This window comes from Leptonychotes weddellii, chromosome 5, assembly GCF_054177405.1.
Source record: "Leptonychotes weddellii isolate Sample4059 chromosome 5, ASM5417740v2, whole genome shotgun sequence".
NCBI classification, from domain to species: domain Eukaryota; kingdom Metazoa; phylum Chordata; class Mammalia; order Carnivora; family Phocidae; genus Leptonychotes; species Leptonychotes weddellii.
In genome coordinates this window covers 17,621,813-17,636,570 of record NC_138373.1, presented here as the reverse complement: position 1 = coordinate 17,636,570, position 14,758 = coordinate 17,621,813, and the positions used below count along the sequence as shown (strand labels likewise).

At 48.0% G+C, this 14,758-nt stretch overlaps 1 protein-coding gene across 2 annotated transcripts in view; it reads left to right on the top strand.

Annotated features, from left to right (window-relative positions):
- Positions 1-14,758, top strand: part of HS3ST4 (heparan sulfate-glucosamine 3-sulfotransferase 4) — a 344,137-nt gene that overhangs the window by 154,748 nt on the left and 174,631 nt on the right. The window contains exon 2 of one of the 2 annotated variants that reach the window (XM_081819809.1): positions 9,926-10,054. The exons of the other annotated variant lie outside the window; for it this stretch is intronic. Within the exon in view, the coding sequence (XP_081675935.1) occupies positions 9,926-10,054 (129 nt within the window). The remainder of the gene's footprint in view (positions 1-9,925; positions 10,055-14,758) is intronic. 2 annotated transcript variants of the gene reach the window in all.

Below are 14,758 nucleotides of genomic sequence, written 5' to 3'. Positions count from 1 at the left end.
TACCTCCATACCACGTCTCTGTGGTTAGATGGATATCCATCTATGCTTCTTTTTCTCTGCATTTCCCGCTTTCCTTTTCCTCTCTCCTATTCCTGCCCCAACCAAGGAGATCCTTTGCTCAGTACTCATTACTTCAGGGGAGGGATCTGGGGGTAGGAAAACTGATATTCTTCCCCAACACTTTTTTCTGGCTTTTGTTCAAAAGCTGAAGCCCTCAGTGGGGCAGGGATTTGGGTGTAGAGTAGCATCATGGGGCAAATGTGGGTCCCCCCCATGACCCTAGAAGGAAAGTCACTCCCTTCAGTGCACCCCTTTGGAGGATGAGTGAGGAGGGCTGAGGGAGAGATCTCTGGGTGGAAAAGAGAGGTGACTCAGGCTACCTACCTCCTGGGTACACACAAGGGAGGCAATCGGACTCCACAGGAAAATGTCGATGTGGCACTTCTAGGCAGATGGGGTCCCAGGCAGCTGTAGAAACACTGCCAGGTGCTGAGCATGGTGCAGAAGCAGAAGAGAGCCTTTGAGGCAGCAGGGCAAGGCTAACACAGGCACACAAGCTGGGTAGATTCCTGAGTCATTAGCATCCTACTCAGGCTCTCAGCACCATGGCATTGAAACTCCAGGTCAGGGAAGATCTCAGGAAGAACTAGGAATTTATTTCCCCCAGTACACTCTGCATAATAGAGACCTGGGGTCAGAACTCAGGTTGCTTTACAGAAAGATGAAGAAGGTGATGATGATGATAGATAGACATGGGTATAGATGTGTGTATGTATGTATTTGCACCCCCATATTCAAGTGCTGTAAATCCTACTTGATTTGTCATTTTATCATTGACCTGTAAAAAATAAATGTATGGATATAAATATGAATATGGTTATATTAAGGTCCCTCAACTTGGCACGGTCCACGTAGCTACTGACATCTTTAATTATTAGAAGGTGAGAAGGACACCAAGCATTCTTGCCCACGTGTTTACCTTGTCTTTCTCCCTTATTCCTGTTGCTCTGTGCATTTCTGTTCAGCCATCCTGAGCTCCTTCAATGCCTCAAGCATGCTAGGCTCTCTGTCTCTCACGCATAGCTTGCACACACGTTACTTCCTTCTAGAACTGCCTCCACCCCTCCCTCATCCACTAGGTAACACACCCTGATCCACCTTTTTGCCTGAATAATTTGTGTATCTCCTTCAAGTAGCAGTCAAGAGGTAATCTTTTCTAAGAACATTACTTTGACTACTTCCCTTCCAACTTGGTCATATTTCTGGCACGTACTAGTTCCTAAAACATACTAAGACTTGAGAAATACCTGGTGGATGAGAGAATGAGCACTGAGATGGGTCAGTGAAGAGATAAACGAGTAGCTCGGTGAATTGTGAGTGAAAGGATGGGTGGATGGATGAGTGAATGACGTCTGGGCTTTCTGGCCTCACACACCCCAGTGATATCTGGAAGTAAAACATATTCACTGCTCCTCGACTTCCTGGAGTCCATTGTGTCAGTCAGGCTCATCTTCACGTCCTTCATCTCGATGTCAGGGATCTGAATAACAGGTGGAGGCATTTACTCTGTAAAATCAAATCTTACTTTGAGCTGCCAGAGGTGAGAGCAGTAAACCAGTGGCATAGATCACCCCCTCCGTTTTTGTTTTTTTTTTTAAAGATTTTCTTTATTTATTTGAGAGAGAGAGAGAGAGAGAGAGAGCCCCTTCCGTTTTTTTTTTTTTTAAAGATTTTCTTTATTTATTTGAGAGAGAGAGAGAGCACAAGACGGGGGAGCAGGAGAGGGAGAAGCAGAGTCCCTGCTGAGCAGGGAGCCAGATGCGGGACTCGATCCCCGGACTCCAGGATCATGACCTGAGCCGAAGGCAGTCGCTTAACCGACTGAGCCACCCAGGCGCCCACCCCTTCTGTTTTTATATGTCGGCGCTTGGCCACCTGAATAGGGTGCTTTCGTTGACTTGTGGGGTGAGGTCGCCTGGCTTCACGGATCCCCAAGGGGCACCAGAAGTCATTCATTCATTCATTCATTCATTCATTCATTCATTCATTCCTGTCTTCATTCATTTCCCTAGTCAGCCTTTCAGTATGGTTTAGCAAGTAAGAGAAAATTCTAGAATTGTAATAAAATTGAGTTCTGATTCCATTTTGTCCCTCATTCATTCATTCATTCCTGTCTTCATTCATTTCCCTAGTCAGCCTTTCAGTATGGTTCAGCAAGTAAGAGAAAATTCTAGAATTGTAATAAAATTGAGTTCTGATTCCATTTTGTCCCTTATGACCTGGGCATCTTCAGTACAGTTATGTAGCTTTGCTGAGCCTCTGCTGGCTCGTGTATAAAGTGGGGCTCACCGTATTGGACTCTCAGGGATGTTCTGAGCACTCAGTGAGTTAGTAAATGGAAAGCATATTGCACAACGCCTCGTACGGAGAGACAATGCTCGATAAATGTCAGCTCTTATTATAAACTCCTTAATTTATGAATCCCTCCTGCCATCAAACATGTATTGAACTCCTATTGACTAGCAGACCCTGAGCTGAGTAGAATATGCTTCTTACCTTTTAAGACCTCACAGTCAGTTGAGGTTGACAGATGCGTGGGTCAATAATTAGAAACTCTTGACAGATTTCATGGTGGCATGGAGAGAGTGGCAAGATGGGGAAGGGAATGACTCACCCTCTCTGTGGGGCGATGGGTAGCCTGGCTGGGGACAGCTAGAGAATTCTGGCTAATTGTAGGGGGGAGGTAATGCTGGGTTATCAAATGTTTTAAGCTGGCAAGTGCTACGATTGGACTTTCCCCCTAAAACTGTCTTGGCAGGGTAGTGAAGGACAGAGCAAAGGCAGATAGGATGGCAGGAAAGCAGATCGAGGGGCAGGTGTTAAACAGGGCAGGTGTGAAATGAGAAGGGTCTGCATTAAGGAAGGTGGGGGGAGATGCAGAGGTGGAGACATGAAGGCGTTTCTGTTATACCTCACTTCTCAAAGAGTGGTCCCCTGAGTGGCTGCATCAGCCTCACCTGGGAGCTTGTTAGAACTGCAGGCTCTTGGCTCCATCCTGGGCTTCCAGGATTTACTTATCATGAAGATCCTAGGGTGGGGGTGCCTGGGTGGCTCAGTCAGTTGGGCATCTGACTCCTGATTTCCGCTCAGGTCATGATCTCAGGGTCCTGGGATTGAGCCCCACGTCAGACTCCCCCCCCCCACTCAGCGGGGAGTCTGCTTGTCTTCCTCTCCCTCTGCTCGCTCTCTCTAGCTCTCTCTCCCAGAATAAATAAGTAAATCTTTAAAAAAAAAATCCTTGGGTGATTCATAGGTGCATTACGACCCACAAAGGACTGTGGGTAAACTCGATCGGATTTGGTGGCCACCTGCATGTGGGGTGAGTGGGAGAAGAACTAATCAGCAATCAGGGAGTCTAGTAAATCAAGCACACCTACTGGGTTTTCTCCTTGAGGAATATATGCCTCATGAATGGGATTTTTCTCCTTGATACTGACTTAGAATTGGAATTCTACGGGAAACCTCATGGTTTCTCCTTGAGCTCATTGGGGTGACAGCTCCAGAGGGGTCGTTGGCTTCAACATCTTTGCACATCAGGGCTGGTTTTGTTTATCGGCAAAGCCGAAACTGAGTGTTTATAGCTGAGTTATAAATCCCCAGAACATGGATTCCTACTGGAAGTGCTGACTCAACCTTAACTTTTGCGGTGCAAATGGTGCCACAGTAAAATGTATATATCAAAGTTGTGGTGACTATAAAGGTCTTTTAAAATCGAGTTGACATTGTAGTATGTTTCCTTGAGATAAGGTGAGGATTTACGTTCATAAATAGAACGGTGAAGCCTGAGAAGCATAATTGCCAATTTGGGGTGTTGAGATTTGGGGATCTTTTGTCCTTGATCCTCACTGAAGACTTCCTCCCCTTTTTGGCGGGAGGCAGTCTCACTTCTTTAGCTTTAATCTGGCTTTGTACACAGAGACGGAGAAGTAATTCCGAGGACCCCCTCGATAGGTTCCCCCTGCAAAGTGCCTTTCAAGTCCATTCAGTTCAACACAGCATTGTGGTTTTTGACTCCAACCCCATGCCAGGCACTGAACTGTGTCCCCAGAATGTGAAATGAACAGGAGATTCTGACTTCAGTGAACTCACAGGCTAGCCTGGGGAGTAGACTTTCAGCTGTTCATTCAGCAGATATATTTTGAGGGCTTATGATGTGCCAGGCGCTAATTCTAGGTGCTGGGGTCAGGGCAGTAAACACAACAAAGTCGTGTCCCCAGTGAGTTGGGATTCCAATGGGGGAAGACAGGCAGTCAACAGACAGATCTGAAATATACTCTAATACTGCGGAATAAATGGTGGAGAATAAATAGAAGGATCCTGTGGGATCACAAAAAAGAAACATTTCTATCTGCCTAAGAAAATCCAGAAACGAGGACAGAGAGAAAGTGGATCCGAATGTTGACAAGTTGTTGTTTACTATACAAGACCTGTTAAGCACCAAGTGTGACTGGTCTCGAGGAAGTGTGTCTGGGGATGGCTCCTGAGGAAGGTAGAATCAAGTAGATTCTTAATGAACTGCCCCATTTTTAGATTTCAAGTGTTAGAGAAACACAGTAAGATGCCTTTCTTAATAAAGGTGGCACTGACTGGTGCATGGAAGCTGGCAGATGTGGGCATAATGGAGTGATTAGCCAAGGTTGGAGCGGAAGGTGGGGGCACCCTCCAGGGAAGCTTGGTGAGTGGAAGGCAGTTGGGGACGCAGGGAAACGGGGGAGATGAGCCCAAAGACGTCTAGGTGTTACCTATTTCCCCAGATTAGAGGTAACATTGATCTTGACATTCAGCCACTTGCTTTGGAGCTTATCATTCCGTCTCTGGCCTATTTCTGAAAGATACCATCCAGCGCAGGGAGGAAGGAGAGCTGGAGGCTCATCGGTGGTCTGGAGCCCGAGCTGCCCACCACAGCTGGGCAGCCCACAGCACCCGGACAGAAGTCAAAGGGGCAGCCAGAGAAGGACCCAGCGATCCCCTTATCCCAACAGTCAATATGTACTCTCTTCCAAGTGCTTGATTAGGATGGCTCCATCAGCAGGCCGGCCCCTTGAAGCGCACGCACGGAGCACATGTTCTGCATTGCAAAGTGCGTATTTTTAATATTGATCTCTCAAAATCCAACAGGCCTCATTGATTTTCACAGAACCTGGAAGAAAGACGGTGATAAACCAAAGACGCTTACAGCTTCATCAGCTCGAAGGACATGACTTATTTTCCTCTTCCTTGAACTTTGCTTGGCTTCCCGTGAAGATAACTTATTTTTATTTCTCTCTTTATTTCTTTATTTTGTATCAGCCTGTATTAAAGTCCTATAAATAACCCTGGAGACACACGAAACAGATTCATTTAATTTTCCTTTAGTTATCCTAAGTCGGAACAGATGTGTGTTTGTGATAGAAAAGAGGGGAGGGGGCGGATGAATCATAGGTGTGGGAAGAGAGAGGAGAAGCCTGCTGGCATCTGTGCGGGAAGATCTGGCCGATTTGGGGAGGTCGGCACACGGAGCAGGCTCAGCCTGGCTGGCTGTGCAGGGACCTTGTGACATCTGCCGCCGCCGAGTCCCTAGGAGGCCAAGGTACCAAATACTGGGGCAGGGAACAGGTCGGATGCATAGAATGTGTTGTCTGGCATCACTCGGCTCTGGTCACTCAAGCCATCGGCTGACCCCCTTTCTTTCTTTCTTCTACGCTTGAGAGATAGGAAGGTGAAGGTGGGGGAGACCCGAGGTCAGAAGTACAGTTTCCAGATTCATAGAGTGCCCAGATGAGCTGCTTGGCCATCAAGCCATGATTGAGCGTCTTTCTCTGCTGAGCCTGGGGCCACGTGAGGCGTATTCCAGACTCTCATGGACAAGGCATCTCACCTGAAGGAGAGGGCGAGCCTCCTTTACGTTGCCCAGAAGGGGTTCCCGAGGGCCACATCTCAGGCAGGAGGCTGGCTGGGGCATCAGGACTATGAGTCAGGGTGAGGATAAACCCTCAAGGTCAAGCTTGGGAGGGCAGCAGTGGCTTATCTCTGTGAGTGTCCAGCAGGCATGTCTTGCCCTAGCATGATAGAATAGGATACTCAGTGCCAACAGCGTATTATTGGGGAAGCATTAGAAGTCATATTGCAGAAGGTGCAGAGGAGACAGGGGAAGGTATAAAGGACACATATTGAAGAGAGGAGGTGCCCAGGAACCACGGCAGGTGTCAGAGTTCCAACCACAGAGCCTTGGGAGACAGAATGGGCTGGCTTTTTCAAAAGGATTAAAGAATGGACACCAGCACAGAAACCCACTTGGCCAGAAGGTGAGGATATGAAGCTGTTGCACTGTGCTGGCCGAGGCCCATGGCATTGCCACCAGGATATTATCAGAGCGGGGATTAGAGCAGGGCATCCCAAACCCGGCTGTTCACCGAGTCACCTGGGGGTGTAGTTAGCATGCAGATCCCGTCCACTAGGTCGGGGGCAGGCCCAAGATTCTGCATGTCGAGCAAGCTCCCACGTGGCCCGCGGGCCACACTTTAAGAAGCGAGGGAGGAGAGAAGCCCCAGCAGGGAGGGATTAGGAGACATGGCCTGCCATCTACAAGCAGGTGGATCTCAAGAGGCACATGGAGGCATCAATCAGACGCAGCTGATGCAACACAGGCTTGAACCCCACCTCTAGGACGCTGGGCCATCCCTTCTGAGACTTGAGAGTCCCACCTGCAAAATGGGTTCTCACTGGATTAGAGGACTCAAACCATGTAAAGGATTTTGCACAGGATTTGAGCTATAGAAACATCAGCTATTAGACAGAGGTTGGCAATCTTTTTCTGTAAAAGACCTGATAGGAAATATTTGGGGCTTTGAGGGTTGCACCATCTCCGTTGGAACCGCTCAGCTCTGCTGTTTTATCACGAAAGCAGCACAGACAGTAAGTAAACAAATGGGTACGGTCGTTTTCCAGTAAAATTCAATTTACAAATAAAGCAGATGGCTGGCCGGAATTGCCCCCAGGCCTTAGTTTGCTGATCCCTGATAAAGATCGTTATTATAATAATATTCCTAGTAAGAAGGCATAGCAAGAAGACCAATGGGACAGCCCAGGGAGGATTGTAGATAACGCTCCATGCTCTGGATGGAGCTTTGTTTAACCCACATACAAGTAGCAGATGATGCTCAGGTCCTGCCTGGTCTGAATGGCTTGTCTCGCTAAAATGGAGAGTAAAACAAAGTAATTATAGGTAATAACTTAATGCCTGGTAATATCCAACTCTCTGGTGGTGGCGCTGTTAGGGCCAGTGAATAGTGACATCACTGCAGTTTACTGTATCGAGAAATATGAAGACATTCCCTCGGAGGCCCCAGAAATTACAGAATGAATCTCTCTTGAGACAGAGTCAACCAGATAAACGCTATCAGTCAGGGAAGTCTGCTCCATCCTGGATGATCCTCATGCTCAGTAGCACCTTAAGAATCACGAATGCAGGGCGTCTGCCTTCGGCTCAGGTCATGATCCCTGGGGTCCTGGGATCGAGCCCTGCGTCGGGTTCCCTTCTCAGCGGGGAGTCTTCTTCTGCCGCTCTCTGCCACTCCCCCTGCTTGTGCTCTCTTTCTCATTTTCTTTCTCACTCAAATAAATCTTTAAAATCTTTTAAAAAATCATGAATGCAGATGCCCTAGAGAATGCCCACTCACTCCCATTTATTTAGGGGGCATGCAGAAATGGGGGTCACGACAGTGGCCTGGAGGATGTGGTGGCTGGCTATGAGTCTCTGGGCAGGTGGGGCCTCTTGTGGTGGGATCAGGTGTAGAGGCCAAGCCCAGGCTGTGGGTCTACCCTGGGAGCTCTCCCTTCCCTTGTCCCCACCTCCTGCTCCCCAGCCCCTGGCAGTCCAGAAAGAGGGAGGTTTGGGTGTGGGCTTGTTATGTCTGTTTTGTTCACCTCTGTGTCCCCAGGACTTGGCTTGTAGAAGGACTCAATACATACACGGAATGAGTAAGTGAGCCAGTGGGTGGGTGAATGACTGAACGGTGTGAACCACCTCATCTAAAAGTGGCAGGAAACCAGTAAAAGATGGCATTTTGGATAAGCATGGTCTGGCCTTCTAGAAAGCCCTATGGGCCTTGGCTTAAGAGGGCTATCCATTCAAAAGGTCACAAATCCAGCTAGGAAAGAAAGCACTGGTCGAGCAAAGATCAGAAAAGTGTGGGTACAGAGGATCATAATTAGCAGATCATCCGTGCCCCAGTGGCATTTCTACCATGAAATACCATGAATTCTGTGAACTCATCACACTCTCTGTCTTTGGGTCTCCAACGGGTGGGTTTCCTCATCCTGGAAGACCTTCACTCCATTTCTCCTGCCTAATTCCTCTTTCCCCTTAACCCCTAAGCTAAAATGTCACCCCAAGGAAGAAGACCATGTTAGCAGGTGCGCCTCCCAGCCCCACACATCACACCTGTTCCCACAGCACTCTGGGCTGCCCCTGTGACCCAGCACCTGCGATGACTAGCTCATTTCTGACTCCAGCCCCAGCTAAAGTAGGGCCTGGGGGTGTTTTTTCATTGTCACACCCCCTCTGCCAAGCACAGGGCCCGGCACACCATAAGCTTTATCGGGATTTTACAGGATAGGGCTTGAGTCGTCTTCATTCTAAGTACCAGTGGGTGGGGTTGCTGAGATGGTATCGCGTCCCCATGGCCGGCATTGGACCTACACTGGCCTCAGCTGTGTGGAGAAGGATACAGCTTTCCATCTGGCAGGGACTGGCGGGGGTGGGGGGGGGGGAGGTGCGGGTTGCTGATGGGGGGGAGCGCAGATTGGTAGACTGTTCATTTGTTTAGCTATAATATATCAGGTGTCTGCTATGCGTCTGGTCTATTTTGATGCCAGTGATACACACATAAATAAAATATCATCCGTCTGCAGATCAGGGTCACAAAGTGGAGAGAGAGACATACACACAAACAGACAATTGCTGTACAGGAAATCATCTGTGAGTCGGGGTCTCTTCCTGGGAGTGGAGAGGATGTGGCAGGCAGCTCCCCTTGTGGACAAGAATCCTTTTGCACTTCTCTGGGCGAACGGAGCCCCTGGGATCTTGAAAGGCAGATTCCGATTCCCTAAGTCCGTGGTGAGGGCCAGAGATTCTGCTTTTCTAATAAACTCCCAGGTGATGCCTTTGTCTTTGCTCCACGAACCCTACCCTGAGAAGGAAGGGTTTCCAGAAAGGTGAAGAAGGTGACCGGCGGAGGCTTGGGGGATGCAGAGAGTTTTGCGAGGTCGTGAAGGGAGGAAAGGCTTACCAGGCTGAGTGAGGAGGCTGTGCAGCTTCAAGGCCCTGTTTTGGGTGATGCAGGAAGTCCAGCACGATTGGGTCTGAGAGGGGACGGAGAGGACAAGGTGAAGGTCGCCAGTCCAGGGTCCTGGACATTCCTGTGTGCTGTGCTGAAGGTTTCAGACGGCTCTGGAAGGGACAGGGAGCCGCGGGGGCTCACTTAGGAAAGACTCTCAAGGAGTATGTTTTAGAAAGATCATTTCACTGGCAGGCTGAGAATCTGTAATTTGCTTTTCCAAAGATGAAATTAAAAAAATTTCGAAACCGGGGTACTCCCTCAAAAGCAGGGTTTCTTAACCTTGGCACTGTTGACATTGTTGCAAAAGAATTCTTTCCTCTGTGTGTGTGTGTGTTGGGGTGGGGGTGGGCTGTCCCGTGCACCGTCCGACAATCAGCAGCATCTCCCCACTGGGTGCCGGCAGCCTCCCCAGCTGTGACAAGCAAGAACGAGTACAGATGTTGGCAGCTGTCTGCAGGGGTGCAAAATAGCCCACAGTGGAGAACCACCGCTCACAAGTATGAAACGCTTCATTCTTTTTTTGTATTCTCTTCATGGGAGCCCAGACCCTTCAAATATTCAGTAGCCCCCAAGATTCCTGGAATGGTTCTGTTGAAGAGCATCACCTCCGAGCCAGATCGACCCAGCTGCTGCTTTTCTCTGAAGCGACGGCAAGGAGAGGAGCCTGGCCTAAGGTAAGAAACACAAACGCACCTGCTTAGAAATTCTGTTTTAAAAATAATAAAGTGGCCTGCCTCTTCCCTCTCCTTCCTGGCCTCCCCCACCTTGTTCTTGAGGCCCACGGAAGGTGGTGTTGAGAAAAACACAGTCATGTCATGCAAATAACAAATCCTTAACATCTGTGGATGGGTGTGGAGTTCTAGGAATACATTTAAGGTAAAGTAATACCCGAAGTAGACTCCCACGGATGGTATTGGACTTCTAGTAATTTCCTGTCCGTCATGATATCAGATCGGGCTGGCTGGTTTGTACCTGACCTGAGCAAATGTCTCCCGACCTTTCTGCCTTTACATTTTCCTGGTGATTATGCGTAAACACACAATGCCGGGTTAGGGAACATTATTGCAAAAAGCAATGAGTGAACAGAAAAAGCTTACAGTTTTCTCAGTGTTTACTGTCTTGGCGTGGGGGGAGGAAGTCAGTGTCACCTGGTGATTGGTGCCTTGAGCTTCAGCTCCAAATAGGCCGGGTTCGAGGCAGAGCCCTTATGCGTCATTCATAGGCTGGATAGCACATGGCGGCCTGACCAGAGGTCCAGAGAAGCTTAGCAGAGCCCGGCACCACGCAGCTCATCCGCAGCAGAGAAAGAATTCAAGTCCAGCTCTGACTCCAAAGCTCTTGTTCCTGCAGCGTTCTTGTGCTATGTGCTGAGATGGGGCCACACTGGCTCAAGTACGAAGCGATCAGGTGTTTGCTGCTCTGTGCCACAGTGTAGACCCTGACACTTATTAAGTGTCTGGTTGACTACTTGCTTTGTCGGATTGTGTTGTTCTTTGTGTTCATTCTTACACGCAGGCGGCCCTGCCTTCCACCGCTTGCCAACATTACGAGCTTGCGCCAGTGAATCCACTCGAACCTCAGTTTCTACATCTCTGAAAAGGGATAAGAGTGCCTTCTAAGTGGGGGTTAAGTCGGTTGTGAGGATGCCTCGTTCCTGCACACGGTAGAGGCTCAGTACACATTCACTCTGTTCTCACTCTTCCCAAACACACACCAGCATGTAAATTGGACAGGGGAGCCACAGATAGGCCACGTACACCGACTTCATGTGGGTTACAATCCCATGTGGGTTGCAGTCCCACGTGTGTTGCAGAATCGTGGAGGTGATGTTCGGAGCCTTTCAGACGAATACGAGGATCCTCACACTGACCACCGCGCCCCCAGGCCAGCTTTGGGTCTCCCCTCCTCACCACTACATAGCTTTGCTCCAACCTTTGCTCTACAGATAAAGTAGATACTTGACTTGGGATGAAGGCAGACTTCCTGTCATCTGCACCTGTTTTCTTGCTCACCAAACTTTCAAGCCACGAGCATCACCTTTATTGACAAACTGACAAACTACACACACCTTCCAAAAAATAAATCAAGCAGGTATGAAACAGAAACTTGATCAGGGCAAAAAAAAAAAAAAAAAAAGGAAAAGAAAAGAAAACAACCCCCCCCCCACAAAAAAACAACTTGGTTCTAGGCTGTAAATTTATTGATTTAGCCCAAAGATGCTTACTGTAAGATTTCCACACCTTATGATCAGGTCAGAGGATCTTTTTGAGACAGATGAATAGGAGCATTAATTGTTGAGTGGGGAACTGAAATCAACTCTTGTTTTTCTCTCTCTGCAGACAGATAGTAATAACAATTCAATCCAACACACATTTGGTGGATAGTAACTTTATACCAGGTGCTGGTGATCCAAATGTGCATAGAACAGTCTTTCTCTCTTGGAGAATAAAAATGTAATAAAATGGTATGCTACTTCATGGTTTTATTTAATCTGTCAGAGAAGGGAAAATATCATTGTCATCATATTACAGATGAGGACACTGAACCTCAGCATACTGTAAAGTAGACAGCATTCATTCTTTCGATTGTGTAACCAGTATTTGTTGGATATTGATTGTGTCCCAGGCACTGGTTACTGTGGTGGGGGGCGGCGAACGGCATAGACAACGGGCTTCCGGAGTTTACAGCCTGAGTGAGGGCAGGTGGCACTAAACCAGTAAGAACACAAGTGAGCAGAATTGGAAATTGTAGGGAGTGCTCTGAAGGAGTGTGTGACAGGAGAATTTCCATGGCGCCTGAGGATGAGGCCAATGGAAATAACATTTGACTGAAATCTGCAGGGTGAGTCGGGGCACCTTGGAAGCAACCCGGGTTGGGAGGGGCTGTCTTCCTGGCAGAGGGCAGGTGCTGAGGCAGAAAAGAGCCTGGCTCATTTAAGGAATGAAATTCAGGCCAGTGTGGATGGCTCTGAGCAAGGTCCAAGGCCTCCAGGAGTCACATGGGTGGCCCGTTTGTGTGACGTGAGCCAGACTGGGATTTGAAGATCGGCACATGCGTGGGCTTCCCAGAACTGATCTTCACTCTTTGGGAATGGGGGCACTGTGTTAACAGATCTTTCCATTTTGTTCTAAGAACTTCTATGATTACTAAAGGTTGGAAACACATTTTAAAGTTATCATTACAGGAATGAACTAGCGAAGACGGGATATATTTGGGGGTCGGGTGAGGCCTCAAGAATTCTGTTTGGATGCGTGAGTTTGAGATGCCTCTTAGACACACAAGGAGAATGGTTGGAGAAAGCAGTTATAGGTGTCAGACTGAGGTCAGGGCGTAGGTTAATTTGGGGAGTTGCTGGCCACAGCTGTTCTTGCAGGCAATGGGACTCCTGCCACCATGTAGGTGGGTAATATGGGGTAAGAAGAGAAGAGGTCCAGGTCTGAGCCTTGGCAAATTCCAACATGGTAGGAGGAAGCAGAGGACCCAGGTTGGGGAGACTGAAAAAGAGCAGCTAAATGATTTGGGGGAGAATTAGGAAGGCTGGTGCCATGAAAGCCAAGAGAAGATTGTGTTTAGAAAGATAGCATAGTCAATCAGGCCTGGATGCAGCTGGAAGGTCTAGTAACATGGAACCTTAAAGGTGTCCACTGGGTCTGGCAATAATTTTAGAAGACTGATAGAGAAAGAATCCATGTTTGAAGAGGTTGAAGAATGAAAGAGAGGAGAGGAGTTAAATTCAGCACATAAATAAGTCTTCCGAAGAACTTGCATATACAGTCGACCCTTGAACCAACACATGTTTGAGCTGCATGAGTCCACTTCTATGTGGATTTTTTCAGTGAACACGGGACAGTAGTGTAAACATATTTTCCCTTCCTTATGATTTTCTTAATAAATTAGTTTCCTTTTCTCTAGCTTACTTTATTGTAAGAATATATATAATACACAAAATATGTGTTCATCCACTATTTATGTGATCAGCAAGGCTTCTGGTCAGTCAACAGTAGGCTGTTAGTTAAATTTTGGGGGAGTCAAAAGTTATATGCAGACGTTCAGCTGTTTTTTTGGGGGAGCTGTTCTGATCCCTGCTTTGTTCAACTGTACAGGAGACCAGAGAAAAAGGCCCGTTTCCTCCTCACTAAAGTATCCGGGAAGCCATGGGCTAAGTGTCTATAAAGCAGAAGGTGTAGAACTGTCCTCAGCTTTGGGTATTCTTGGGGTCCTATGTCTCTTGATGCTTCATTGTCTTTGATTCCTGACACTGGTGCCTGATTTCTGAGGTCAGTGTTGATGATATGATTCTCCTCTCTAGCACTACACCAGAGTCTCAGCCTCCGTCATCCCTTGCCTGTGATTTAAATAAAGCAGGCAGATGGGTCCCATGCAGATCGTTCTACTGTGCCCATTTTCTCCCCACACTGAACTCTGCATTCCCATGTGGCTCCATGAGGGCCATGCTCTTTATTATCATGACCTGTGGAGCCCCTTGTGGTCAGCAGTCTCACTGTGAAGTCAAATCCTCTTTGGCTCCCATCACCTGCCACACTTGCTTTACTCATTCTTCTTCAGATACACTGGTCTCTTAGCTGTTCCCCAGACGCTCCTGGTCACCCCAGGATCTTCTTTTATGCCCACAGATCTCTGTCCCTGGAGTGTTTGTCCCTCAGACGTCCCATCAGGTTTGTTCTTCCTGCTTCTTCAGGTCTTCATTGATGCCATCATGCCTTTTTGAGCTGCCGTATCTAGAATTGTACCCCCCACCCCTCTTGACACTCTACCCAGGGTATGTAACACTATCCGAGGGTACTGTACCTATTGCTTCTTTATCATATTCAGTGCTTCCCCCCACTTTCATGTAATATTCCTCCATAAGGGTAGCAGTCTCGATCTCTTGTTTGCTGCCGCATTCTTAGCACCCAGAGCAGTGCCTGGTGCCTAGTAGGTGCTCAGATAATAGTAGAATGCATGAATGCATGAATGAATGAATTCATCTCAGTATGTTCGCATATTCTCAGAGTGGCCCAAAGTTCAAGAGAGAGATGCACAGTTCACACACACTTAACTCCGTTCTTACTATGTCATTACAACTTGTAATTCTGTGTCCATTATCCTTGTGAAAGGGGGCGATTCTGTCTCTGTTTCTACTGAGATTTGGAAAATTGAAATGATTTTCCTTGCCAGCTGAGACCGAGGTCCCAAAATCAAGTTTTGCGTCCAGATGTCCTGGCTACATTGGGTTGATGTTAGGTCTTCTCTGGCTGTGGGGAGCCGTTCTGTCATTCCCAACGCAGGGGGGATGGTGAGGACATGTGGACAAAGAAGGCGGGCCAGCAGTGGTGTTACATACCCCTGGAGATTGAAGGATTTTCCAGAAACCAGAA